Source organism: Prunus avium, chromosome 2 (genome assembly GCF_965620075.1).
Source record: "Prunus avium chromosome 2, drPruAviu1.hap1.1, whole genome shotgun sequence".
Classification (NCBI taxonomy): domain Eukaryota; kingdom Viridiplantae; phylum Streptophyta; class Magnoliopsida; order Rosales; family Rosaceae; genus Prunus; species Prunus avium.
In genome coordinates, this window is record NC_142285.1 from 23,734,901 (window position 1) to 23,760,865 (window position 25,965).

Below are 25,965 nucleotides of genomic sequence, written 5' to 3' on the forward strand. Positions count from 1 at the left end.
ATGTAGGCCAACTTAAAGATGAGGTGGATGTTGAAGGTGAGGACCCTCAGTATGTAAGAGCATTCGGTAAATAAATGGACATGCATACAGAAGACAAATGTACATGGTTCACCCGAATAATGGGCTACGTCCACAGAGAAGTATATTCTCATTATGATAATGTGTGTATACATTGTACATAGGGTTAGACCCAAGGGGAAGAGGAAGAATACCGCAGGCCGAAGGCTGAGGGCAGATGCCGAAGGCTGAAAGCAGATGCCGAAGGCTGATGGCCGAAGGCTGAGGATCTGGCTGATGGCTGATGATTCGTGGGCTTGTAAATGGGCTCATGGGTAAGCCCATGAGGCCCTAGTAGCCTGCCCAACCTCTTTCTTTTTCTCCTTATCTTGAAGGGGAGAGGTCTCCTTTTATAAAGAAGGGAGAGTCCCCTCCTCTTGTGTTTTGTCGATGTGGGACTCCCTTCCCTTTGGCTTGGGAGTGTTTGGGGAGTGCTTGGCCAGATATTGTACAAACAGTTGCAATCTTTTGAGATGTTGTTTCTTCTATTTTTTTGGCCCTCAGACGCAAGTTTCTTGATTTTATCTCCGCTGCTTCACCTTCTTTCTTTTCTCCTTTCTCCTCTTCACTCTGCATTTCTTGTGCTAATTTTTCATCTCTCAACAAGGCAATGACAGCTTCCTTTTCATTTATAATATCCAAGTAGGAAATCTTCTCTGCAAGAAGTTGATCATTTTCTAGCTGCAACTTTTTCATGTAGCATTTTCCCTCATAAACATCAAGTTGTATTGAATTCTTATGATATGCTTCTTCCTTAACCAGCTTATGCAATTGTTGTTGCCCTTAATTCTTCTTTTTCATTGTATAGCATCTAAATCAATTTATTCTTTTTTATGCAGGATGCTATTGCATCATGGATCTTTTGATGCTCTCCTTTCTTAACCCAATATTCAGCAGGATTGTTGATCTCCATTGCATACTCTTTTGTAAGTTGTATTTCATCCTCCTTGTATTCCGGGATTGATCCAACAATTTCCTCAAACAATGTTGAATTCTTGAATTCTGGGATTTCAGTTTGGAGATCATCTTGTAGCTGGTGGTGTTTCTGGACACTATGTTCTTGGTTCTCTTGGTGCTCTTTCTCCTTTTGCGGCGCAACAAGGTCATTACTCTCTTGTTCAACAGCATCATCATGGTCTTCATTCACTTCTTCAGAAGCATCACCCTCCTATCCATTTTCTTCTTCAGCATCATCATCATTCTCTTCATTCACTTCTTGAGCAGCATCATCCGGCTCTTGAACTTTAGTGCTTTTTATTTGTTTATTAAGTAGAGTTAGTGTTAAGAATGTACTTCTATGACATGGTATTAATAGTTTACATCTATGACATGGTACTAACAATGTTGTCATATCAGCTGCAGATTATTTGAAAAGAAAGAGTACCTTTATCTGGTTGTGCTTTAGATGATGAAGCTTCGCACTCATCTCTTGGAGACTCCATTTGACAGCCTCTGGTGTCATTTGTTCTCTTCCAGGAATTGGAGTGACCAGGTTCGATCTTTGACAAAGCCAATACTACACAATTTTTTTTTTTTGCAATATCACTTGTCAATTTATATCATTAGAATAATGCTATGAATTTGCAGTTTGGAGGTTTGTGTTCTTACTAGTATTAGGACTAGACAGCCACTCACGCTTGGCTGCTTTTTTTTGTCCTTCTTGTTCTTCTTGGCTTGTTCCAATCCAAAATACATGTAGTCCAAAACTCCTTGAGCCCAATTATCAATCTTGCGGTTGTGTATGTCCAGGCAAGTGTAAACCAGAGTTGCCGAAGAGATTGATCATGAAGAGTTGTGATATTATCAATCTTGTTACATCCATAGGACCCTCTTTTGTTTCATCTTCAAGTGCTAAGTTCAAGCACTTATCAATTGAAGTCTTTGTTATCTTCTTATAGCCCGTAAAGTATTTCTTGACAAAATGGGAATCTGGCCTTGTTGAGGTTGTTGTGCTTGGTAGCTTCTTGCCTTTGTTTGGCAAGCCAAAAATTTCAGCCACATCTTGGCTTATCATCTCACTGTGACCATCATTAAACTTGAACTTCCTTGTCTTTGTGTCAGTCTTTTATTAGTCTCACGATGTCATAGTTGGACTTCATGCACTCTACCTTTGTTAACCTTTTCTGAATATATGCTTCTATCAGTGGCCAAAAAGGTGTCTTCGATAGCAGTGTCAAGACATCGTTCCTCTGTTCAAGTCTTTGTCTGATGTTGTCAAATGTTGTTGTAAAAGAGAGCATGTTGCTCTTTATCTGCACATAGTTTGGGTCATCCCATATGGCTGGCTTTTTATTTGTTTTTGTTTTGGATGATGAGTGTTGGCCTTTTGGTTTGGAGGTTGATCTGGTTTGTTCTTTCTTCATCCTTTATTTGGTATACCTGTATAAGAAATAGCAACATGACATCCGTCAAACAAAGTGACAGTAAAGTAGCCGTGTTAATACCCTATACTGGAACGTCAGAGTGATAGACATGCATTAGAAAAGCAGCCATCAATTTGGAATAAGCATATTAGCAAACACCTTATGAGCAAATTCGAAACCTTGCAAAATGCCAACTGAAAAGCACAATACTTGCAATATATTCATCAGCTAAAGCGAATCAAGTAAACTCCACAGACCAACTTGATCAACTGCTGATTGTAAGTTCTAAAACTGCTTGAAAACATCACCCTTTATAATATATGATCTATTTATGTATAATATACAAGATGAAGTCACAGAGAAAACAAAACATATTTGGTATTTCAGTTTCAATTATTTCTAATTAGGATCACATAGGAAACAACCAGTGTTTTACCATTTACTGGAACTTTGCAATGGTAGACATGCATGCGTTAGAAATAGGATTTCAGAGGAACGTAGCAGTGTTAATACCCTATAGTGGAAGTTTACAATGGTAGAAATGCATTACAAATAGGATTTCATAGTGTTATTACCCTACATTGGAACTTTATAGCCATTAATCAGAATGACAGTAAACTAGGGACTAAATTATTGACTATTTTATGCTCTTATGCAGTCAGTGCAATGGTGAAATCCAATATAGTTTCAAGTTTTGTCTTTGATTCGATTCTAAAATACTGTTATTACCCTAGACTGGAACTTTATAGCAATTTATCAACATTACAGTAAAGATCGGTGTTGTAAATGTCTTACCTTCGAAGTGTTTTCGCGTTGAAATCGTTCTCTGAAGTTTTGTCTTGGTTTTGTAGGCTGAGGTGAGTGTATGTTGTTTGTTCTTGGTGCTCGGTGGTGGTTATGGAGTTTCGATATGATAGAAGATGAAGACACTTTGATGAAGATGGTGAATGAAGCGACGTGTTGCAGGGAGGGTAATTAAAGCGCGTGCTGGAAATTAACTTACAGTTTTTTTTTTTCGGAACAAAAATTACGGTGTTCTAGGTGGTTAAACTTTTTGGGCTTTTTATGAATTTGGGTTGGGTTGGTTTTGGGCTTGATCAATGGTAGCTTTGTAATATATAGGAACTTCAATACCAATTTGTTATATAATAAATGTATTTTGGGTGTGTTTCTAAAGTTAATTTTATGTGGGGTTTTTTAATCAATTGAGCTCCCATTTTGAGTATATTAGTGAAGCTCCCTATATATATATATATATATATATATATATATATATGGGGGCGGATCTGTGGCACCATATTTTTTACACAAGTTTTGACACAATTTTTGGGCCATTAGATTACTCTACTTTTAATGGTTGAGATTAAACTTAACATGACAAAATAATATTTTTCTCTTTAATTAATATTTATACATTGAGATTAAAATTCTGATATTAATTAAGAATTCATTCTCTCTCATCTCATTAATTTCTTTAATTCATTCATCCTCTTTCTTTCTTGGTAATCCCTCTTCTTTCTCACGCACCTCTCTCTCTCTCTCTCTCTCTCTCTCTCTCTCTCTCTCTTTCCTGAGACCAGAAAAAACCTCTGTCTCTTTTTCTCTCTCTATCTGCAACAAGAGTCTCTCTCTCTCTCTCTCTCTCTCTCTCTCTCTCTCTCTACATAGATGATTTAGAAGATATGTTGAATGAAGCTATGCACAATTAGCTTTCCATTGGAGGTGGCCAGGAAACGGCTGATGGTTGGACAATGACGAAAAGGAAAAAACCCCCACACAGAACCTGATCAAATGGAACCCCCACACAGGAAAAAAAACCCCACACAATGACGAAAAGGAAAAAACCCCCACTGAGAATGTAAATGGAACCACGCTTACATTCACACCAAATTACAGTCCCTTTGAACAAACATTCATCTTCTTGGGTATTGGAGAGTGGTTTTTATTAAAATCCAAAAAAAAAAAAATACAAGGGCTTTTCAAAAGAGTTGAGACTCAAAACAAGAATATACAGGCAACTAGCATCACTTATACAACATCATGCCCTCAAGGAAAGGCATCTTTTATTCATACAACACTATTCCTATCAGTTTCCCTTAATCCGTCAGTCCAGCCACCCTCCAAACTACATAGCCACGGCCATTCACAATGCCACTGAGAAATAACAGGGAAGCAGAACAACACTGCACATTTGGACTTCGGACACAGAAAACAAGCAAAGCTCATGATTTTTACAGAATTAGGAAAACGTGAGCTTAGAATTGTCTTTCAGAGTACCAATACCACCACAACCACTGTTGTGCGGAAGCGTCAACCAAGTGTGAGTGAAAATAAACACAACTAGCAGGAGATAAAATGAACACAAACAACACCAACAAGAACACCAAGATTTATACTTGTTCGGCAATGCCTACATCCAGTTTGGAGACGATGGAGTATTCCATTATAATCAATGAGAACATACAACAGTGTTTATCACTCAATTTCCCAAAGACCCAAATAACCCAAGCTCACACATTTACAATAGGAAGAGAAACTAAAATACAAAGCAAAGACAACTTGAGAGAATTTTCTTCTCTCTGCCGAATGACTTCTTGCTGTTTCTCTCCCTCTACTCCTTTTCTTCAGCTGCTGCCATGCTTCTCAATTTATAGAGAAGCCAACGGGTGAAGGCCAGCTAGTCAAATTATGAGGCCAACTATGAAGTCAGAAAGCCAACCAAGTTTGCATGGCTTTTGTCTCCCACGTGCTCCCATCTTCTGCCAAAGCTTCAATATTCCTCTGCAAAGGCTCTGCAAGGTTGTTATTCTCCTGCAAAGCTGCTGCCACCACTTGACAGCATCCACCCACAATATTTGGTCGGCTGACACAATTCTTCCTTTGGCCATGTGATGGCTAGTGTGGCAGTCATCATGAAGACACCATCAACACACGTGGGTGCAATTTGAGCCACATCCAACAACCACCACAAGAACTGAAGCACAGGAATAGAAACACAACGTAAAAAATTGAGAATTTAACAATAGGTTCCCCGTATATTATCCAAAGAAGAACAAATTGAGGGCACATAAATGACAGTTGTAGATGCATAAAAGGTTGTTAATTAGTAAGACCAATTATATGTGAAATGCGGTTGACTAGTATAATGATATATCACTCAGAAATAAGATATTTCAGAGGGTTGGTGGAAAATCTTCGAGGGCAAAGAGTGCCTCAGCACCTTAGGAGGAAGCACGTCAAGAAAATCAGTTTTAGACAGAGGCGGCCCATGGGGTGTGCAAGCTGTGCGACCGCACAGGGCCCCCAAAATTTAAGGGCCCCAAATTTTTCCGAGTCAACACATTCAATTAATTAAAACATGAAAATAAAAATGAAATATTAAATATCACCCCACAACGCCACATTCAAGGCCCCAAAACCAAAACCAAAACCAAAATTGAATTGAATATTAATCATCAACAACTTCCACGACTTAGAGAGTAGAGGCCCTAATTTAATTCATTTTCCTATTCCCAACTCTCACGCTGGAACAATTCTTTTTATTTATTTATTATGGTTTGAAACCTGTGTTTTCCTCCTCCCAACTTTCGCGCTGCAAAACCATTATAATATTATTTCTCTTTCAGTGAGTCTCTCTCACTCTCCTCCATCAAAATAAATCACTTTCTCTTCAGTACCAGTGTACCACCCTCTTCCATCAAATTTTGGATTGTAAAAACCCAAGCTTTAGCCCTTTCCCCAAAATCACAGTTCTTTTCTCCCTCCCTCATTCACATGAGAATTCACCGAGCATTGAAATTGGAAAATCAATTTATCAGCTCTGTGATTTGGAAGAGTGACTAAAGAAATTTTTCTGGGAAGCTCTTTCCGAAGGTGTTCCTCCCGTGTCAGAAAATTTTGTTTCTATATGGATTTTTTTTTCCTCCTTGTATATGTAGGGCCTAGACATCCATATTTGCACAGGGCCTCCAAAATCAATGGACCGGCTCTGGTTTCAAACATAGAAGAATAGACAGGGCCGGGTGGGGTGGGCTAGCGATTGATGGGGTCAAAGAGAGAGCGGCTGTGCTGGGGATAAATCTGGGTTATACGATGGCTTTGTAGGTGTTGACTGGCCCTAGGTGTGCGATAGAGTTTCCGGAGAGGAAGGGGAGAGAGAGAGTCCCTGGGATTTGTGGTTTAGGTAGGATAGGGGTTGGAGTGGTGGTGGTGGTGAGGGTGGCTTTGGGGATGAGAAGGGGACGGGAGAGTGAGAAAGAAGAAGCAAAGGCAGAGGATGCGTCAATTCTCTATAGAAGAAAGAGAGAGAATGAATGAATTAAAGATAATGAATGAGATGAGAGAGAATGAATTCTTAATTAATATCAGAATTTTAATCTCAATGTATAAATATTAATTAAAGAAAAAAATATTATTTTGTCATGTTAGGTTTAATCTCAATCATTAAAAGTAGAGTAATTTAATGGCCCAAAAATTGTGTCAAAACTTGTGTAAAAAATATGGTGCCACGGATCCGCCCCTATATGTATATATATTCCTGATCCCATTGAAGGTACCAAAAGTAAGAGGGAAAGGAAGTGAAAAAGATTGGAGATGGTCCCATTCTTTTCGAAATTTAACTCAATTTAACTCAATTGTGCACATATTCATGGACCAATCGCTTTTTCACATCAACGAATAATCCGTTTCAGGCTTCCAGCTTACCTGTAAAGTACTTCACTGAAATACTTGAACTATCTTTTAACTTTCTGTTTTTCCTTTTTGACACTTTATTTGTTCTCGAGTATTAGAAAAGCAGTAGCTGCACCGCTTAAAAGAAAATGTAAAATGTTACTCACTTACAAACTTCTATTATCCAAATAAGAAAAAGGAAATGAAATTACCGATTAAAAATGCCTAAAAGGGTGATTGGGCTAATTCGAAATTATTAACAATAAATAAAAATAGTCTTTTGAAGAAGGATTGATATGGCTTATCAATCCTGAAATGTGCAAAGTAAAAAGAACACATAGATATTTATTTTACATGGTAAAACCCCATCTCTAGGGAAAATCCAAGGGACTCCTTAATCCAAAACAAATCCACTACAGAATGAAGATTACAAGAAGTACTCGCACACTTATTCTCGATGCAATCTAGATAAAGTTTACCGACTTCTTTAGAACTCAACTTCTGTCACGGGATGATCTTTGACACTCCTTATGTTGAATGCAATACTAGTCGCAATTGCTTCAAGTTCGCTGGAAGATAAACGCCACAACAGTCTTGGTGCCCTCAACCGTATGAGTCACCGACATACATATGAATGCAATATGAATGAGATGAAAGGATCTTGTTAATGTATGAATTTTGAGTATTTCTTTTGGCTTCCCTTGACAATTTTGTAATAGGATTTTTATTTTTTTTATCAAGCTCAAGTTTAGATTAAGAATAGCTTCTCTAGGTGTTCTTAACTATCAACTATCCTATGGAGGTTCAAGCAACTTGACAAAGGTAAATTTTGCATTGCATTTTCCAACTTCTGAAGATTATGACTAGTCGACCTCTGCCTCAGTAGGAATTCCAGCTCACTGTTCCAGCTAGATCCTACCCATATGTTTTTGTCTTATTCTGCAAAATTCCCAGCTGTCATTGTACGATTCTAACCTAGGAATTTTGGTGTAAAAGGAAACCAATTATTCTTTTGGTAGCCGTCACTTTTGTAGGCAAGTTTTGGAAAGTTTCTTTGGAAACTTTTGCTTCTTCCTCAAGAGCCATCTTCATATTTTTCATCTTTGAGTTTTCCAAATTGTTTCTTTTTGAAAACTGCATTTGAAAAATGAAAATCTGCATCTAGCTAATTAAAACACTCTCTCATTTATATCTAGGTCATATTCAAGATTGATTTCTTCAAGAGTATGGTTTCTTGAAGAAATTGGTCATTCTCCTTTGAATCCAAAGTTGGTTTCTATCTGAGTTAGAGCTTGGAAGCTAGTGCCATGGGATGAAAGAGTTGGAGAAGGAGCTGCCATTGCCATGAAGAACTGAGCTTCAAGCTTTGCTAAGTTGGAGAAGAAGATTGCACAAAGGAGGTATAGCTCATCTTCCTAAATAGATCTAGGTTTTGCTTGAGCTTGCTTGTATTCCTTTGTAAGAATCTTTTTCTACTTAGTGGATTGCCTGGTCGGTTGATGACCCCCAGTTTTTCCCAATGGTGGATTTCTGGGTGAACAAAATCTGGTTTGCATATCTGTAATTTTTCTGGGTTTGTGTTCTTGGTGGTTGACTAGTCATCATATGAATTCTGGGTTTGTGTCCTGGTAGTTGACTAGTCATCATTATCTGCTGTTTGGTGTTTGCTTGATTATAAATGTTTTCACACACTTCCACCATAGTTATTGTTAGCACAGGGGATGCCTAGATTGACGGGTCCTTCTGAGTGCCTAGGTTGTTACTAGTATTTCTCTAGGGTTTACATTGTAGCATGCTTGGTGTGTATTCTTGATTGTGATTGATCATGACTAGCAGTTGACTAGTCATAAGTGTATTGGTCAAGGTCTAAAGTGTGTGAAGTATGTTTTGGTTTTTGTTTGTGTCATTTAATTTACCCCTCGTCGCCTAAGTACCAATTATAGATCTGATTAATCACCAAGCAAACAAAGAACACTTGATGACTTATCTGAAAAATATGCACAACAGCTTTCTCTTAAAAATTCAATATGCTCAAAAAACCAATACGTTGAAAGCTCTACATTTGAAAAGCAAAGACACACGTTTTATTCAAGGCAGGTTTTCTCTAGAAAGAGAGAAAAACCCAAGAGACCACTAATTCTATTCAAGTATGACTCTCAAACCCGATCCAGTATGGTCTCTTAGTCAAGACGCCAAAACAGAATACAAAGTACTATTCAATTATGAAGAAACAATATCTCCTAAAACAAGCTAATTAGGAGATGAGCACGGTGCTCATCACTATAGGAAATGCTAATATTTTAACTTAAATTTAATAGCATTGAAAGAACTTCAATATAATCCTCTTGTGAATACACGATTATGTCATGATTTACCTAAAATCAAGTTTCTCATATCAGTCAAGTCATGCCTCGAAAGAATGGGATTGAATGTGTTGTGCCAAAACGTCCAGTAAACAATCCTTCACACACTAACTCCCAACCTATACTAGAGTCTTGAAAATATCAATATAATTTCCGTATTAACACAAAAAACAAAACAAAACAAAACAAAAAACAAAAAAAACTTGATTGTGTGTGTGAGAAACCATTCAATCTGTAGTTTAAACTATCAATTCTACTTTTAAAAAAATTACAAAGGTCTTCAAATAATATAATGTTGATAATTTCCTTTTGTTTATTTATTATTAATTTATTTTTCCTTTTTTAATATTTGGAGACAAACATGCATGCAATAGCCTAACTACAAGCATTAGGACTTGACATGTAGCATATAGCAGCCCTCTCCTTTTACTTGCATGAGTCTCCAAATAACTGGCCATAGTTGTAGGTGGACATTAAGGCCATCTCCAGCCATGGGCTATATCCCAAATATAGCCCTAAAATAATGCAAAACCCATCTCCAGCCATGGGCTAAATAAAATTTTGGCCAAATTTGGAGGGCCATATTTGGCCCTTTAGCCTACAACCAGGCCACATATAGCCCACCTTAATCTAGGCCAAATTTTTGTGGGCCCATGCATTTGCTTTTTAAAAGCCAACAATAAAGTAAGATGATGTCATAGCTGGATATATATAATAAAATATGAAGGATCCTAAAATATAGCCTTGCATGGCTGGAGATGGAAAAATTTAGCCCTGCACTATTCTTTAAAAAAGTAATATTTTGGAGGGCTAAATTTTTAGCCCTGGAATACATTTAGCCCTATGACTGGAGATGGCCTAAGTGACACAATTATCCCTGGACAGGCAATTGGTCAGCTGAACATGAGTCGTGACTCGTGAACCTCTGAGTTCTTCAAGAATCGTAGATGAAGATTTTGAATGTTATAACACAAATAATATCATAGCAGTCATGGTTTTAATTATAGCACCACGAAAGAGACTAGTGAGCACTGAATCATACGCAAAATTAGCATTAAAATTCATACAGAATGCGATTTGGTGCAGGCCATTTGCAAGATGGCATTTATCATTTTCCCAGCCCAGTATGTAACATCGACCTCGAAGTTTTTTTTTTCTTTTTGTTCTCTTCTTCCATCAAATTTGATTGTGTAATGCTATTCGTGGTTCTAATATTTATATTCCTTAGCTATTAACTAGCTTATTATAGAGATTACTAATTTACAATAGTAAGTATTAATTTCGTTGATATTATTAAATAATAACAATAATAATGTATCAAATATTGTAAATTGATATGAAACCATGCCTTCCCTGTTATATTTCAACAGGCCACTAACATTTATCACACATTGATTCCAGGTGCGGGAATTTTTTGCCACCTTTCATACTCATTCCTAGGAAGAAAAGGCTCCCTAACCATTGTATGCATTATGAACACCATTTTCAGTTGCCTAACAGCTTTTTCCCAAACTACTGGACCTATGTCCCCCTCCGCATCCTTACCAACTTCAACACCAGCGGCTTCGGCCTCTGCGCCTTTGTCCTCGCCACTGAGCACGTGAGCCCCACAAAGCGGGGCACGGCAGGAATGTCGACATTCTACTTCATCTCAACCGGAATCATACAAGGTCAAATAACAGAAGGCAGGAAACTAATGCGCGCCATTGCCAAGTCCAATAACAAACACCCTTCTGAGGGAGTTGTCCTAACCCTAGATGAAGAAACAAGCAACGATAGCCCTACAACAAATGAGAAAGATCAAACTTAAAAGGAACTTGATAAGTGGGTCTCTAATAGTGTTTGAACCATATTTGGAAAATGGGTCAAAAATGGTTCTATTTCTGAAATAAAATTACATTAAGCTCAAGCCCAACTCTTTTACTTTTAGAAACAACGAAAAGCGTTTTTTTGGAATTGGGCCAGTAATGGGACCTTCTCAAAAGCCCATGGTACGAAAAGATCCCAGCTTTGGTCCACACTAAAGTTAAGAAAATAAGTAACCGTTACCCATTGACCCACGTGAGGGTTTGAAAGGGGTTATCACCATTAATGATGACTTAACCATCGTCTCTCCCAGTGAGAAAGCAAGTTGGATAATAGATGCTAGAACCAGAATGAAACGTTCCCTAACTGGATATCCAATTGCGAAAGGACACATACCACAAAGATAGATCAACAACTAACTTTGGACAACATCCAAGTGTCCTCCTCCAGCCTTCATCATTAAGGATTCTTCCCTATAAATACAGAAGTTCTACAGCAGCACAAGAGGACTCTCTCTCCAAAATCAGACACAATATTTTGAAAACACTTGAACAAACTTCAAGATCTTTTCAAAACCCAATTTACTGTTCAGATAACCAGTTGACAACTCATGCGTTTATCTTTTATTGCTCTGCCATATTCATGATATGACTCTTGTTGAAACAATCAGTTTGAGTTTCTATAAACATATTCTCTATATGAATTTGATAAAGAAATTTCTAATTCCCTCTATATTATAATTCGTATTTAAAAAGTAACTAAATGGAGAAACCTTTGGCTTTTGTTCCAACTTGTCATCCTACTAGAGTTGGATAGAGAAATCTCAAACATCTGGAATCTTTTTCTTTATGAAGTTTACTTTAGTTATTCTGTAAATATCTTCCTTTATATATTTGAGTTTCTTGTTATTCAGACATGTTGATGTTCGCGAATCTCACGGCCTGGTGTTCCGGGCCGAGGAGATCTGCATCAACACAGGTCGTCCTTCTTCTGGCGCCGTATGGTTTGTGCGCGAGCGTGCCAGCACAGTCTACTGTGCATTTAAGAGTGATGCGGTTTGAGTGAATAGATGGGTTGCTCCTGTTTAAATCTGACTTCTAACTAGAGCGATTGTGGCCGAGAGAGGAACTGATCTCGGCCGTTAGGTTCACGGCCTAAGCTACAAGGCCGTTGATGGTGGTGCTGATGGTGGTTTTAGGTGGTGCTTCAGCGCGTCGCTGGGTGGCGACGGTCGTATGATATATGAGATGAACGAAAGAATAACAAGGATGTTGCTTCGGCGTCTTGAAAATCAAGGGTCGTGTGATATATTAATGAATGGATTTTTCTACAAACTGCCACTACTCCTAAGAAAACAAGTAAATGTATTGAAATGGCATTACAGGAATGTAAATGACAGAAAAATATAATCTGCTCCGTGGGAGGCTTGTGTTTTGGTGTTGAACCCTTTAAATGTAGTTGGAGCCCGCTATATATAGAGAAGGTCTTGAGGAGACAATGAAGCAGAAAATCTGCATGGTGAGGTCGATCAGAGCTAGTGGGCAGTCGAGTCGGCATTTGGGAACGTGAAGCATGGTGGTGTGACAACCATAAATCCCGGTCGCCGCCCTGATCATAGGTTCTGCTTTGGCCGTGTGGATGCATTTAATTCTCTGGTCTGATGGTTGATGACCTAACCTCTCAAGCTATAGTGCCTAATCACTCTGATTTTCCTCACCATATCCTAACTCCAATCACTTCCCTCATTCCCTCGTGCATTAAATGCTCTTTTGCGGCTAGTGGGTTTGCTGTGGTAGTAAGAGGCGTTACTTCATTAAATGGGGCGTGGGACCCTGATGCCACGTGGTGATGCCGCTTCCACCTTGCCCCGGCCGTCTATTTGAGGAATAATTGCTCCGTTCGGCCTCGGCCGACAACGCCGAGGCTGTGAGGGTTTTGTATTTACACCTCATCTTGGTGCTATGAGAGAAAATGAACAACGCTCTGTCATGTTTTGGATTCCCTGGGCAGGTGCTAAGGCCAAGAGGAAGTCGACGGCAGTCCCTTCGGTCGGCTTTCGCGGCCGAGATTTATTAGGCACAAACAAGACCCAAGCTAAGGGTTTTAGGCCCGAATATTAGTCTGAAAATAAAGACAAGTCCAAGATTGAATTATGCTATTGGGACTAAACTGGCTGAATCTTGACCCAACCTGAGGTCATCTCAAGCCCAAACTAGGTTTCTGAACCCAATCAAGCGAGCATTAACCTCAACATTTGGGTTTCTTCTTATTTGGGTAGGTGCCATCCATATCCATCAAACCAACAACGCACGAATGAAAGAATTTTGAAGTCCTCTTGATTGAGGTGTAAAAAAGAACTCATCCAAGTCAGTACCCTCATTGGAGCACAATAGCTTGATCAGAGGCCCAAAACAAGTGCAAATCCATCAAAAAAATTCTCCACATTACACACACCAGGTCAATTAGGCTAGTCTCATTCCTAATAGTGGCATGCCTACGCAACTCACAACCGGATCAGAAGAAAGGAGTCATCAAGGCCCATTCCGAGCTCGCTTGCTCTTCTTAACTTGATCCAACTTTCAATTTTACCCAAAGTTGAAGGAGATTTCTCACAAGCCAAGAATCCAATCGGGGCATTGGTGTTGACCAGAAAAGGGCCCAAAAAATTGAGGTCGTCAAGCTACCAATGACTCAAATGAGGTTATTTCTAGCCGCGGCCATAAATTTCGGGTGGTGTACATTCAATTGAGATTATAATAGATTGTTTTGAAGGTTAAAAGTTTTTAAGTAATCAATAAAAATCTGGTCGTATTCAAGTAGGATTTTTAAATATTCAATCGAAGTCTTGTGGTATTCAATTAGGACTTTTAAAAGATAAGAAAAAGTATGGTGTTCAAAAACTTACCGATTTTGAGGTATTTCATTGAATGGCGTATTGTGTGAGAATTTTGAGTGAGTGATATAAATACCAAACCCCATAAATAAAAAAATTCACACCCTTTAATGCCTGATTCTCAATTTTTTTGTTTTTTTGTTTTTTTGTTTTGTTTTTGTTTTTGTTTTTGGTTTTTGTCATGCCCCAGACCCGAGGGTTGGTGGAAATCCCGCGCCCGATGCGTGAGAAAATAAATAAATAAAAATAAAAAATAAAGAAACTGAAACCTGAGTTTAAAATAAACTTCTCTTCTAAAAATAGATTCAAAATCTTACAACTTTATAATAAATAAATAAAGCTCTATCACTCGCATCTAATTCATCCTTAACTAGTTTAGTCCTTGTCTTGCCCACTAATTCATCTGAAAAATTAAACAAGGTGAGGGATGAGCAACAACCGCTCAGTAGGGATATGAGACCTTACCACAGTAGATTGATATAAATAAATTAAGTGACATGCAATCACACAACCAAATATCACATTAATAATATTAATGCATGAATGCTCTTCAATTCTACTCCCGTTAATTCATATAAATGGACAAGCAGACCTGCACGTCCCATACCATGCTTATATCACTTAGTCCCGAATGCCCATTTCTATGAACTAACACCCATTTCAACTGTCCCATTACCCTCTTTTCCATACTTTCTTTATCAACCCAAGAATTCCAGCCAATTTCCATGACATGATATAATTATGTCTTTCAAATAATAATATCATGCATAATATAGTGCTCACGAAATTTAATTAGATCAATCCCCATAAAGGCTCCCAAGAAATCCCTACCTCGATTCCAAAGCATTGCTCCAAGTTAAGAAAATACAAGCTAAGCCCCAAATCTCCTCCAAGATTTTCACATATCTCTCTCTCTCTCTCTCTCTCTCTCTCTCTCTCTCTCTCTCTCTCTCTCTAAATTTCTTTTCTAATTTCTCAAGTTTTGAAACTATAAGGTTATGCTCCTATTTATAGTGTTTATAGGGATAGGATAAACTTCAATATTAAAAGGATAAGAACATCCAAGTTTATCCAAAAGATAAATATCTTAAAAGATAATATCATCCAAGTTTATCCAAAAGATAAATATCTTTAAAAGATAATATCGTCCAAGTTTATCCAAAAGATAAATATCTTCTTTTATCCTTTTAAAATACGGGTCTTCACAGTTTTTGGGGAAGATGAACAAATGAAGATAAAACAAGGTGTCTTTACAAGGGCTTGATTTAATCAGACTCAATCCTTCTGTATTTAGAGGATAGACTCAGACAGCTGTCTTTGTTTTCTTTGCTTTCTCTAGTCTATCTTTGTTTTGTTGTAGGAGGTGTTTGCCGCCTTTCTTTTGGCTTCATGTCTATGTTGTTTGTTTGCTTTAACTAATGGAGGAAAGATGTCTAACCCGAATCCAATCCACACTTGGGTGAAATCTACTTTGGAGAATACAAGAAAGTCCTACATGAATTAATAAGTGGTTAAGATGGTGTGTAAACAATTTTTCTTTTCATATGCAATGAACTATTTATTAGAAAATGTCCTCAGTCTGTTGACTAATTCTATACTAGCCTCTCTGCATGCGCTTCCGCGCCTGGGAGAGGTTTTTTTTAAAAAAAATTTAAATTTATTTTAGGATTAAAAAAGATAATGGGTAGTTGTGTTCCATAAAAATAGAATCCATTATCTGATTTTAATTTTTTAAATATAAAAAAGTGTGAATTTACCATATTATCCTCATTTAATTAATAATTTCAATTCTTAATGTTTGCATTAACCAAGGGCATTTTCTGGTATTTTGAATGTTTCACCATTCTCTGACTTTTGCTTTATATATATAGATTACAAGAAAAATAATAACTCGAATCTCAAATTAGATAGTTCAGATGATTGAATTATTCGAAACAATGCGATTCTTTTCCACCCTCATCAAAATGAATCCCTCTCATGGAGCTTGACCATTTATTAAGCTTCACCTGTAGTAGTAACATGTCGTAATCAAAACAAGAGTTTAAAGTTAGAAGGAACCAGAATACTTTGTTCATGTCAAGCGAACCAAACTGGTCATGAATTGGCTAAAGTTTTTGTTGTGTGTGAATTTTCAACATCTTTACGTACATTTCACACTGCACAAAAGATGGCTGAATATGCAAAGACACGTCATCGACGGCGACAAAAGATATCTGTGTTTGTATATATTAGGGTCTAGGGATAACATTTCTGAGTGTGGAAATTATGACTAGATTGTAAGGTGCCAAGTGTGCTAAGTGTGCTCAGATGTATGTGGATAATATTTCGGTACTGAATTGTCAATATGTCCCCCTTGATGTCTTCTAAAAAACTTTCCAACTCTCAAAATTCAATGTAAGTAAGGATCAAAATTGAGGACCAAAAAGTAAAATTTTTAGTTTCATTTGATCCTTGCTGGTTGGTGGGTTAACCGTTCTGTTGGAATAATTGCTCTGATTAATGCTCACCTATATTACCGTTGGACCAAGGTTCTCAACTGTACCACTATATTGGAATTGGAACAGTCCTCTTGGGACTGCATACTAAGCGAGTTTTGCATCTTTTTCTGTAAAAAACACAGACAAACGAACGAATCTGGTCATTATCTATCAGGCAGCTTTTAGCAGATTTAACCGGTGAACAAAATTATGGCCGTTAAATATTTTTGAATTTCCTATTTGTCAAGGCTGTACATGTTTGAATATTTTTCTGAGTGTGGATATTATGCCAAGATTGTAAGGTGCTAAGTGTGCTCAGATGTATGTGGTTAATATTTTCTGTATCGAATTGTCGATATGCCTCACTTGATGTCCTCTGAAAAAACGTGTCGAACTCTCAAATTCAATGTAAGAAAGGATCAATGGCTTGATTTGTGGTTATTTTGAGTTTGCACTCTTAATTGGAATCTTTATACAAGAGTTTCTTCAAGCTGGTATTCCCTCTCGCACTCTATTTAATATCATTCTTCTTCTTTTTTTTATTTCTATTTTCATGTGAAAATCCTTCTTGTGGCCTTCCTTATGCAAACGATGAAGATGATGCTCTGCACTCACACCCCCACCCAAATACACAATTGTAATTCTATTTTCTTATAATTAAGTTAGTAATTTCTTTCTGGTGGTACAATCACTTATGCCCGGCTATAAATAGAAATGCATGGACAAAAGAAGAGGAGTGGCTTACTACCACCAAGTCTTTGGTAACAAATGGGCAGAAATAGCAAGGTTTCTAACTGGAAGATATGCAATAACTGAAAGTTGATGGTTGAACAAATATGTACATAGTTTTTTGCCTGTGAATGTATGTGGTGCAAATGAGGTAAAAATCTGTATTGTTTATCTCTTGGATAGGGATTAATATATGATACTAATTGGTCAAAATTTAGATCTTAGACATGCATTATTTGTGTACTTTTTGCTGGTGAAGATAAAGTTTCCTATGCACATAGATAAATCATTATATGATTGTGTAATTAATGTTTACGAACACAAGTTAAATGGGGAGATTGGCTCCTTCTGTTGATTGCACTCACTCCTCTAATTTGTATTGAAATTGGCAGGACTGACAATGCAATGAAAAATCACTGGAACTACACACTGAAGAGAAAATTAGATTCATACTGACATGTGGATATGCATCCTGATGTCTGGAATGGTGAATTAAGGTTAGGCCTTGGCAAAAAGACCTTGTGCAAAAACCTTTGAGCCTCAAAAGCACACTCATCTAAGAGCTCAAGAATGAAGGCTGGCAAACCAATGAACTTTGGGTATTCATCCACTTTATATGTAACTAGTTGAAGCTGATTCTGTAGATAAAGATTGGTTAACTATGTAATAATTATTGAATCTTCAAGTTTTATGAAAGAAATAATTTTTCAATGTATATATTTCATAATAAAGCATTATGGTTGGTTTTCTAGTTAAAATCGTTGTATAGAATGACAGGAAACCAAAAACTAAAATGTAACAGCTTGGGAACTTTATATACAATCAACGATGGTTTTATTGTAAAAACCATTGTCTTTACATACAATCAACGATGATTTTTAACAAAAAACCGTCGTCTTTACATAAATTTTTTAACAAAGAACCGTCATCTTTCTATACAATTAACGACGCTTTTACACACAACCGTCATCTATTATATGTAAAGACGACGGTTCTTTTAAAAAACCGTCGTCTTTACATATAATAGACGACGGTTTTTAAAAAAATGGTTGTCTATTACATATAATAGACGACGGTTGTGAGTAAAAGCGTCGTCTTTACAAATAATAGACGACGGGGATTTACCGTCGTGGTTTTATGCATCAAAAGATGTCGGTCGATTTCACGACGGTTGAAAAACCGAATACACGACGGTGGATTACCGTCGTCTATTGCAATTTTTGTAGTAGTGCCCCTTGATCTGCCCTACCCTTCACTCTCTGTTGTTTAGCTTTCGATCCGCTCTCAGCATCTTTCACAACTGGATTGTCTGGAATTCATAAGATGGATTTTAAGGAATATATATTTCTATTATTTATGAAAGAATTTCCTTTTTTGTTTGAGAACTGAAATGGGTAGTATTCCAGTGAGAACCAGAAGAATGGAAAAGGCAAAGGACTAAGGCCCCGTTTGGGATTGCTTTTTTTGGCCAAAAATCTGCTTCACTTTAAAGTTAAGCAGTTTAGGTGTTTGGTAAAAATAAAATATCTTGATTATTTTAAAAGTAGTGGCCTTTTGACAGCAGCTTTTAAAAGCAGGCTCTGGGTTGCTTTTCAAAGCTGCTTTCAAAAGAAGCAGAGATGAGCCTTTAATGGATTTTTTTAATTCCCAAAATACCATTATTCATTTTAAAAATGACACCACCCCCACTTCCACATCCAACTCCACCACCTCCACCACCACCTCTACAACCACCACCACCTCTACAACCACCACCACCACCACATCCTCTTCCACCACCATAACCACCACCTCTGCCACCACCCCCACCTCGTCCACCACCTCCACAACCAACACCACCACCACGCTACCACCACCACCACCACCACCTCCACCTCCACAACTGCCATCCCCACCACCGCCACTACCACAACCACCAACTCCACCTTCATCACCACCTCCACTCCACCACCACCACCACTACCACCACATGATTAGCACATAACACTTTCAACATCATGTCTATTTTAGTCATTATTCATAGTTATAACAGTTTTATATTAAAATTTACCAAACGGTTTTGACATTGCTTTTTGTACTAACAGCACTTTAAAAATATTGTTTACCAAACATGGAGCTGCTTTACTTTACAACTAATTATTTTCAAAGCACAACATAAACTACTTTTTTTTAAAGTGACAGCAATCCCAAACTAGGCCTAATAGGGCCAACACCGACATAAAAAATAATAGCTCTAATAAGTGATTAAAAAGGAAAAAAAAACAAATGAAATTATGAGGAGAGAGGAGAGAGAATATATTACTCATGTTTAAGATGGTGTTGATTTCTTTTTCAATGCCATACTCGCCATTATAACTGATTTAAAAACGTGTGTATCCTGCACTCAAAATAGTTACCAAGGAAATTATTGATTTGGAAATTCTATCTGCTATGCACGATTCTATTGTTGCTTTGCAATAATCATTATCCCAACCCTTGCCTATATATACATGTGAGTCTACAATCCATGTTTTTCATAGCAAAGCTCTAATAAGTGCACCGTCTGATTTTTTTTTTCTAAAAAAACAAAGAAACATGTCTATCCAAGTTTGTGCAGCAGCTCAATCACCAAAGGCCAAGCCTGAAATTATACGGCGGACAGCAAACTTCCCACCAAGCATTTGGGGTGATCGGTTTCTCAACTATGATTCCCAAGACATTGTAATCTCATGCAAATTATCATTATATTTCATGTTAATTTTTCTCAAAAAAATAATTTCACTCGTGTTTTGCTTATTTAATTAATTACTGGCCGCGGCTGCAGATAACAAATGCCAGGAACCAACAAGAAGTTGACAAACTGAAAGAAGTAGTGAGGAGGGAAGTATTCACAACTAGTGCAGGTGACTTTTCACGTCAGCTCAAGTTTATTGATGCAATCCAGCGCCTTGGGGTGGCATACCATTTTGAAAGTGAAATTGAAGAAGCATTGGAGCGTATGCATGCTGCATTTTGTGACCAGGACTTTAATGATGATGGAGATCTACACAACGTTGCTCTTTGTTTCCGGCTACTAAGACAACATGGATATAAGGTTTCATGTGGTAAGTTAATCAACAAATTATAATGTAGTGTAATGTGACTGATTTTGGCCAACTAATGCCTGTTCATTTTTATGTCAATCAAGCAGATGTGTTCAACAAGTTCAAAGACGAAAATGGCAACTTCAAGGAATGCTTAATTGCCGATGTTCCAGGGATGCTAAGCCTTTATGAAGCCGGTCATCTAGGGGTACGCGGAGAAGAAATACTAGATGAAGCTCTTGCTTTCACCACCACTCACCTTGACTCTGCTGCAAAAGCTCATGGAAGCTACGAACTTGCAGAACAAATCACTCAAGCCTTGGAGAGACCTTTGCGAAAAGATCTAGAGAGGGTATGTGCCAAGCGTTACATGTCAATCTACCAAGATGAAGCTTCACATAATGAGGCTCTACTAAAACTTGCAAAGTTAGATTTCAATCTTGTTCAGTCTTTGCACAAAAAGGAGCTCAGTGAGATTACTAGGTAACTCTCTCTTTTCAATGTAAATGTGAGCATATATACTCAACTTACATATCAGCTAATGTTATTGCTCATTAGGTGGTGGAAAGAAGTAGATTTCGCAAAGAAGATGCCTTATGCAAGAGACAGGATCGTGGAGTTGTACTTTTGGATGGTCGGAGTATACTTTGAACCCCAATACGTCGAAGCAAGAAAATTTCTTACAAAAATGAGTGCCCTGCAATCAGTGATGGATGATACCTACGACGCATATGCTACGTTTGAAGAACTTGAGATCTTTACTGCAGCAATTGAGAGGTACTACTTTGAAAACATAATTTTCTTTTTAATAACTTAGAGCTGATTTATTGTAGGGGTCTTTCAATATAGAAACAATTTTGAGTTTGCACTGTGAATCTAGTCCACCTCTCCTTGGACGTAGAATTCGGTCCAGCGACTCAATAGGGCCAGCAAAGTATGAAAGCCTTGGCCACTGTTTTTAAAACATTTACACATATTGCCATTGTACAGTCAGTTCTCTAAATTTTATTATTTACTGCAATCAATAAATTAATATCACATTTCGACAATTAATTTGAATTTATCAAACGCTATCAACTAGTGAATACCTTATGGTGAGGTATATATGTCTTTGGGTGGTTTGATTTACCTGCTTTGCTGGTTTGTGTATACTTCCTTCATAGGTAATTTCATCTCATATATCTCCTCTGTAGGTAATTAACATTCATTTGTATACCTCCTCCATAGATAAATACCATTCATATGTATACCTCCTCCATAGGTAATTTACCTATATCCACACCTAATTAACATTCATTGATATTCCTAGTCCAGAGATAATTATATGTCATCCATAGAATTGTAAGAAGAAAAAGAAGGAAGAAGAAAGAAGAAGAAGATGAACAAGATGAAGAATAAAGATTATAGGAAAAAAAAATTATTTTTTATATCAGCGCATGTTTATGGGATTTTCAAAATTAAAATAGATAGACCAGAAAATATTTTATAAATTCAAATCATAATTAACTAAAAGGTCAAATATAGTAATTATTAGCCTAAAATTAATTTCTTACCTGTTTATGAATCACAATCAGAATCAATAATTGTATTAATTAGCAAATTATTATGATATAAATCAGTCTTTCCCGATTTAAATCATAAGGGCATAATTGGAACATGAAAATAAATTTTAAAACAAAAAATATATATATATATATGATTACATCATAAAATTTGAAAAAGAATGTAATCTTATGTGGCATTGAAGTCAAATGACCTTGCGGATTGCACTCAAATTCTATCATAAGAATTGAACTTATACCAAATTATTTATTTATTGTAATTACCGAAGTGCTCCTAAATAAGCCAACTTATAAGCTTAAGATGAATGAATGATTTATCAAATTTTCAGGTGGGATATGAGTTGCATAGATGAACTCCCAGACTATATGCAAATATATTATCGTACCCTTTTGAATTTTGTCGATGAAATTGAGGAAGAGATTGCAAAGGATGGAAGATCTTACCGAGTTTATTATGCAAGGGAATCTGTACGTATATAATATAGGCTTATTTTTTGATATACCCCAAAAATGTATTTGAGTCTCACTCAAACTCATTCTTGTCTCCCCATTTTTTTTTTAAATATTAATTAAATTTTAAAAATTCATTAAAATATTGTAAAAAATTAATTCTTTAGAAAAAAAAAAGATTAAGACAGAGTGGGGCGGGAAGAGAGAAAGAAAGAGAGAGAGAAGCGGAGAAGGGGAAAAGGAGGAAGAAGAGGGTGGGTTGGGGAGAGAGAAAGAAAGGGACGGAGGAAGAGGAGGGTGGGTGGGGAGAGAGAGAGAGAGAGAGAGAGAGAGAGGAAGATTAGGTGGGTTGGGAAGAGAGAAAGGAAGAGAGGGAAGGGAGGAGGAAGAGGAGGGTGGGTCGGGAGAGAGAAGGAAAGAGAAAGGGAGGAGGAAGATAAGGTTGGTCGGGGAGAGAGAAAGAAATAGAGAAAGAAAGAAGCGGAGGACGATTTTAAGTTTTAAAAATGAATTTTTTTATTTTTTATTAATATTTTATGAAAAATCGGGTAAAGTGATACAGAATGTAAGAAAAATGGGATAAAGTGAGACAAAATGAGTTTGAAGGGGCAAAGTGAGACTTAAATACAATTTCAGGTGGAACCTATAACGTTATGTTATGTCCCCTCTAGTTGAAAGCTTTAGCCCGAGCTTACTTTGAGGAGGCCAGATGGTTCAATGAAGGATACACCCCAACCATGGAGGAGTATCTACCTGCTGCAATAGTTTCTACTGGTTACCACATGCTTTCAACTGTATCCTTACTTGGCATGGGAGATATTGTAACAAAAGACACATTTGAGTGGCTGTTCAGTGACCCAAAAATTGTTAGAGCTTCCGCGGCCATTTGTAGGTTAATGGACGATATTGTGACAAACAAGGTATAAAATATTCTTGTCATGCTAGATTAGGTATGCATGTTTAAAATGCAAAGTTTTATATTGGAAATTTGATAAAATAAAATACTATATATAATAAGTGGTTCCACACTAATAGCATCATGGCCTTCGGTGTTAAAAATCCACACTAGACTTTATTTGTGGTTAAGTTGGGAAAAACATTGGTGTTAGCAGTAGTAGTAAGAATAACAATCTGATTTTCTATAATATTATCGAATTAATATTTTGAATTTCTATATGCAGTTTGAGAAAGAGAGAGGCCATGTTGCTTGTACTATTGATTGCTACATGAAGCAATATGGGGTGTCGGAGCAAGAGGCAGTTGATGCTTTGAACAAGCAAGTGGTGGATCAGTGGAAGGACATAAACGAGGAGTTTCTTAGACCAACTGCAGCGCCAATGGCTGTCCTAATAAGAGCTCTTAACTTTGCAAAAGTGATGGATCTCCTTTACAAAGGTGACGATGGCTACACGCGTGTTGGTAAGGTGGTGAAGGATAAGATTGCTTCACATTTTATTGATCCAGTGCCAATTATATGAGTCTTTTTTTTATGTCAGACTGGCTTTCGGTCTTTGCACAAATAAGAGAGGGACCTCTATGCTTTGAGTTAGGTCCCTGCCAATAATGTATGGTTATTGATTAGATTTTAGCCCTTATTGGGAGAGAGGGGCTCTGGGGGCTTGAACTTTTTTTAAATGTGTAATAATGTTTATCCTACATGCATCAATGAAAAACATAAACCGACACTACTTGGGTCCTGAATGTTGAGGATTGTATCTTTTCCTTTTTTTTTAAATTTTTTTTTCATGTGGCACAATGACTAAAGAAACTTACCTTGTGGATGTCACCAATGATGCACTGCTACATGCTTAACTTTTTGACATGACAGTGTGTGTGATCTACTTAGAGTATTAGTTTTTTTTTTTTTTTTTTTGTGTGTTTTGTTGTTGTTGTTGTGAAGGGGTTTCCACATCTTCTTTTTGCTGACGATTCTACTAATTTTGTTGGGTCCATGAAAGGGAGACAACCAAAGATATTTTTCATGACAAATTGTGCAAGATTTTTGCTCTATCTCTCTCTTTTCATGACAAATTGTGGAGATTTGAACTTACAACCGCTTTCAAAATTAAAAACAAAAGTAACATTAAACGAAGAACTAGTTGGTCGATCTTTCTACTCCAGACATATTAAATCCAGCTGCTACTTGTCAGGATTAAGTTATTCATGTATCTCGACCACGACAAAGCTACAAAGTATGTCTTCAAGCAAATTTCAGACCCAAAAAAAATAATATCTTCAAGCAATAAATCAAATGTAGAAAAAAGAACTTGACTGGGCTATAGCCTAGTTGATACCACCAAAAAAAATTAAAAAAGAACTCTGGAAAATTCATTTCTCTCGCCTAGTTGAAAGAAAGGCCTTCTGTAAAATCAACCATAGCCCACTACCACTAACAAAAGGCCCAGTCCATCCCTGCCTTGTAGGCAAGCTCTCTCCCAATATAAAAGGCCTTTTGGGAATACCACCTTCTATAATGAGGGGGTTTAATGTGGAATACATCCCACCATCCAACAAGAGTGAGAAAGTATTGGAAATAAACTTTTTAAATGAATGAATGGTGGGATAAAGCTCCACATTGTCACCAAAATCCCCCTCATTATAGAAGCTCCCTACCTCTTTTGCCCAAGCAGGAGGAGGCCTAAGCCCAGCAGTTGGCTCCAGTGCGCAGTAGCAAGACCGAGCAGTTGGTGGGCTCCACAAGCCTGGGTAGGCACAAAGGTAAATCTTGCTTGGGCTGTTGCGTGGGTTTGTTGACATCATTGATGACGTCAACAACGAAAAAAGAATTCTATTTTTTTTTACTAAAAAAAAAATAAAACCAAAATTTCAGAATTTTTTTTAAAGATAAATACCTAGTCATATTATTCACTTCCCACACCAAAATTAATGGTTTTGTTATAAAAATAAAATAATTAGAGTAAGGAATTACCACTGAAAATTGATAGTGGAATTAAATCTTTTCTTGTGGTGTTTGCACAGTTGAAATTCCTCTCAAATAGAAACTCACTCACTAATACTTAAATTTCTCTCTCCTTTTCTTTCTTCTCTCTTCTGATGGTGTGTGTGTTACAAATGAATGAGCAAGCCTATTTATAGGCGCTTCTGAAGTTTTCTCGTGAGTGTACAGTGCAAATCTTCTGCCTCAATTTCAAACCATCGCTTTCATCCGTGAGTGTACAGTGAAATCTTTGCCATATTTTCAAACTTCATAATTTCAATGTGGGCTCCACTTCCATTATTTATAACACTCCCCCTTGGAGACCACATGTCCCTTCATTAGTTGCCTCATTAAAACCTTGCCTGGAAAAACCCAGTGGGAAAAAACCGAAGCGAAGGAAAAAGAGTACAACCTTACTCGGGACATTAGAGTAATGTGGAGTGCGCACATGTTGCCTCGTTAAAACCTTGCTAGGAAAAACCCAGTGGGAAAAACCCTAGTCGAAGGAAAAAGAGTACAACGCGCTTATGTCCTGTGTTAGAGGACTCTTGAATGCTCCCCCTGATTTTGCATGCTCCAACTTGATTGCTTGCA

The 25,965-nt window shown here is 37.2% G+C and overlaps 1 protein-coding gene and 1 long non-coding RNA gene across 2 annotated transcripts; one reads left to right on the forward strand and one right to left on the reverse strand.

Moving 5' to 3' along the window:
• Positions 1-14,190: 14,190 nt before the first annotated feature.
• LOC148296668 (uncharacterized) lies at positions 14,191-15,112 on the reverse strand. Its single transcript, XR_015834093.1, has 2 exons — positions 14,985-15,112; positions 14,191-14,556 (listed from the first exon to the last, which is right to left on the reverse strand). It is a non-coding gene; the product is annotated as an uncharacterized LOC148296668 (long non-coding RNA).
• Positions 15,113-19,876: 4,764 nt separating this feature from the next.
• On the forward strand, positions 19,877-24,134 carry LOC110747510 ((-)-alpha-pinene synthase-like). The gene is made up of 7 exons (XM_088249602.1): positions 19,877-20,059; positions 20,163-20,442; positions 20,529-20,904; positions 20,980-21,198; positions 22,313-22,451; positions 23,105-23,353; positions 23,615-24,134. The coding sequence occupies exons 1-7, from the start codon at positions 19,934-19,936 to the stop codon at positions 23,909-23,911; spliced, it is 1,686 nt and encodes a 561-aa protein (XP_088105728.1). The 5' UTR covers positions 19,877-19,933; the 3' UTR covers positions 23,912-24,134.
• Positions 24,135-25,965: the final 1,831 nt, after the last annotated feature.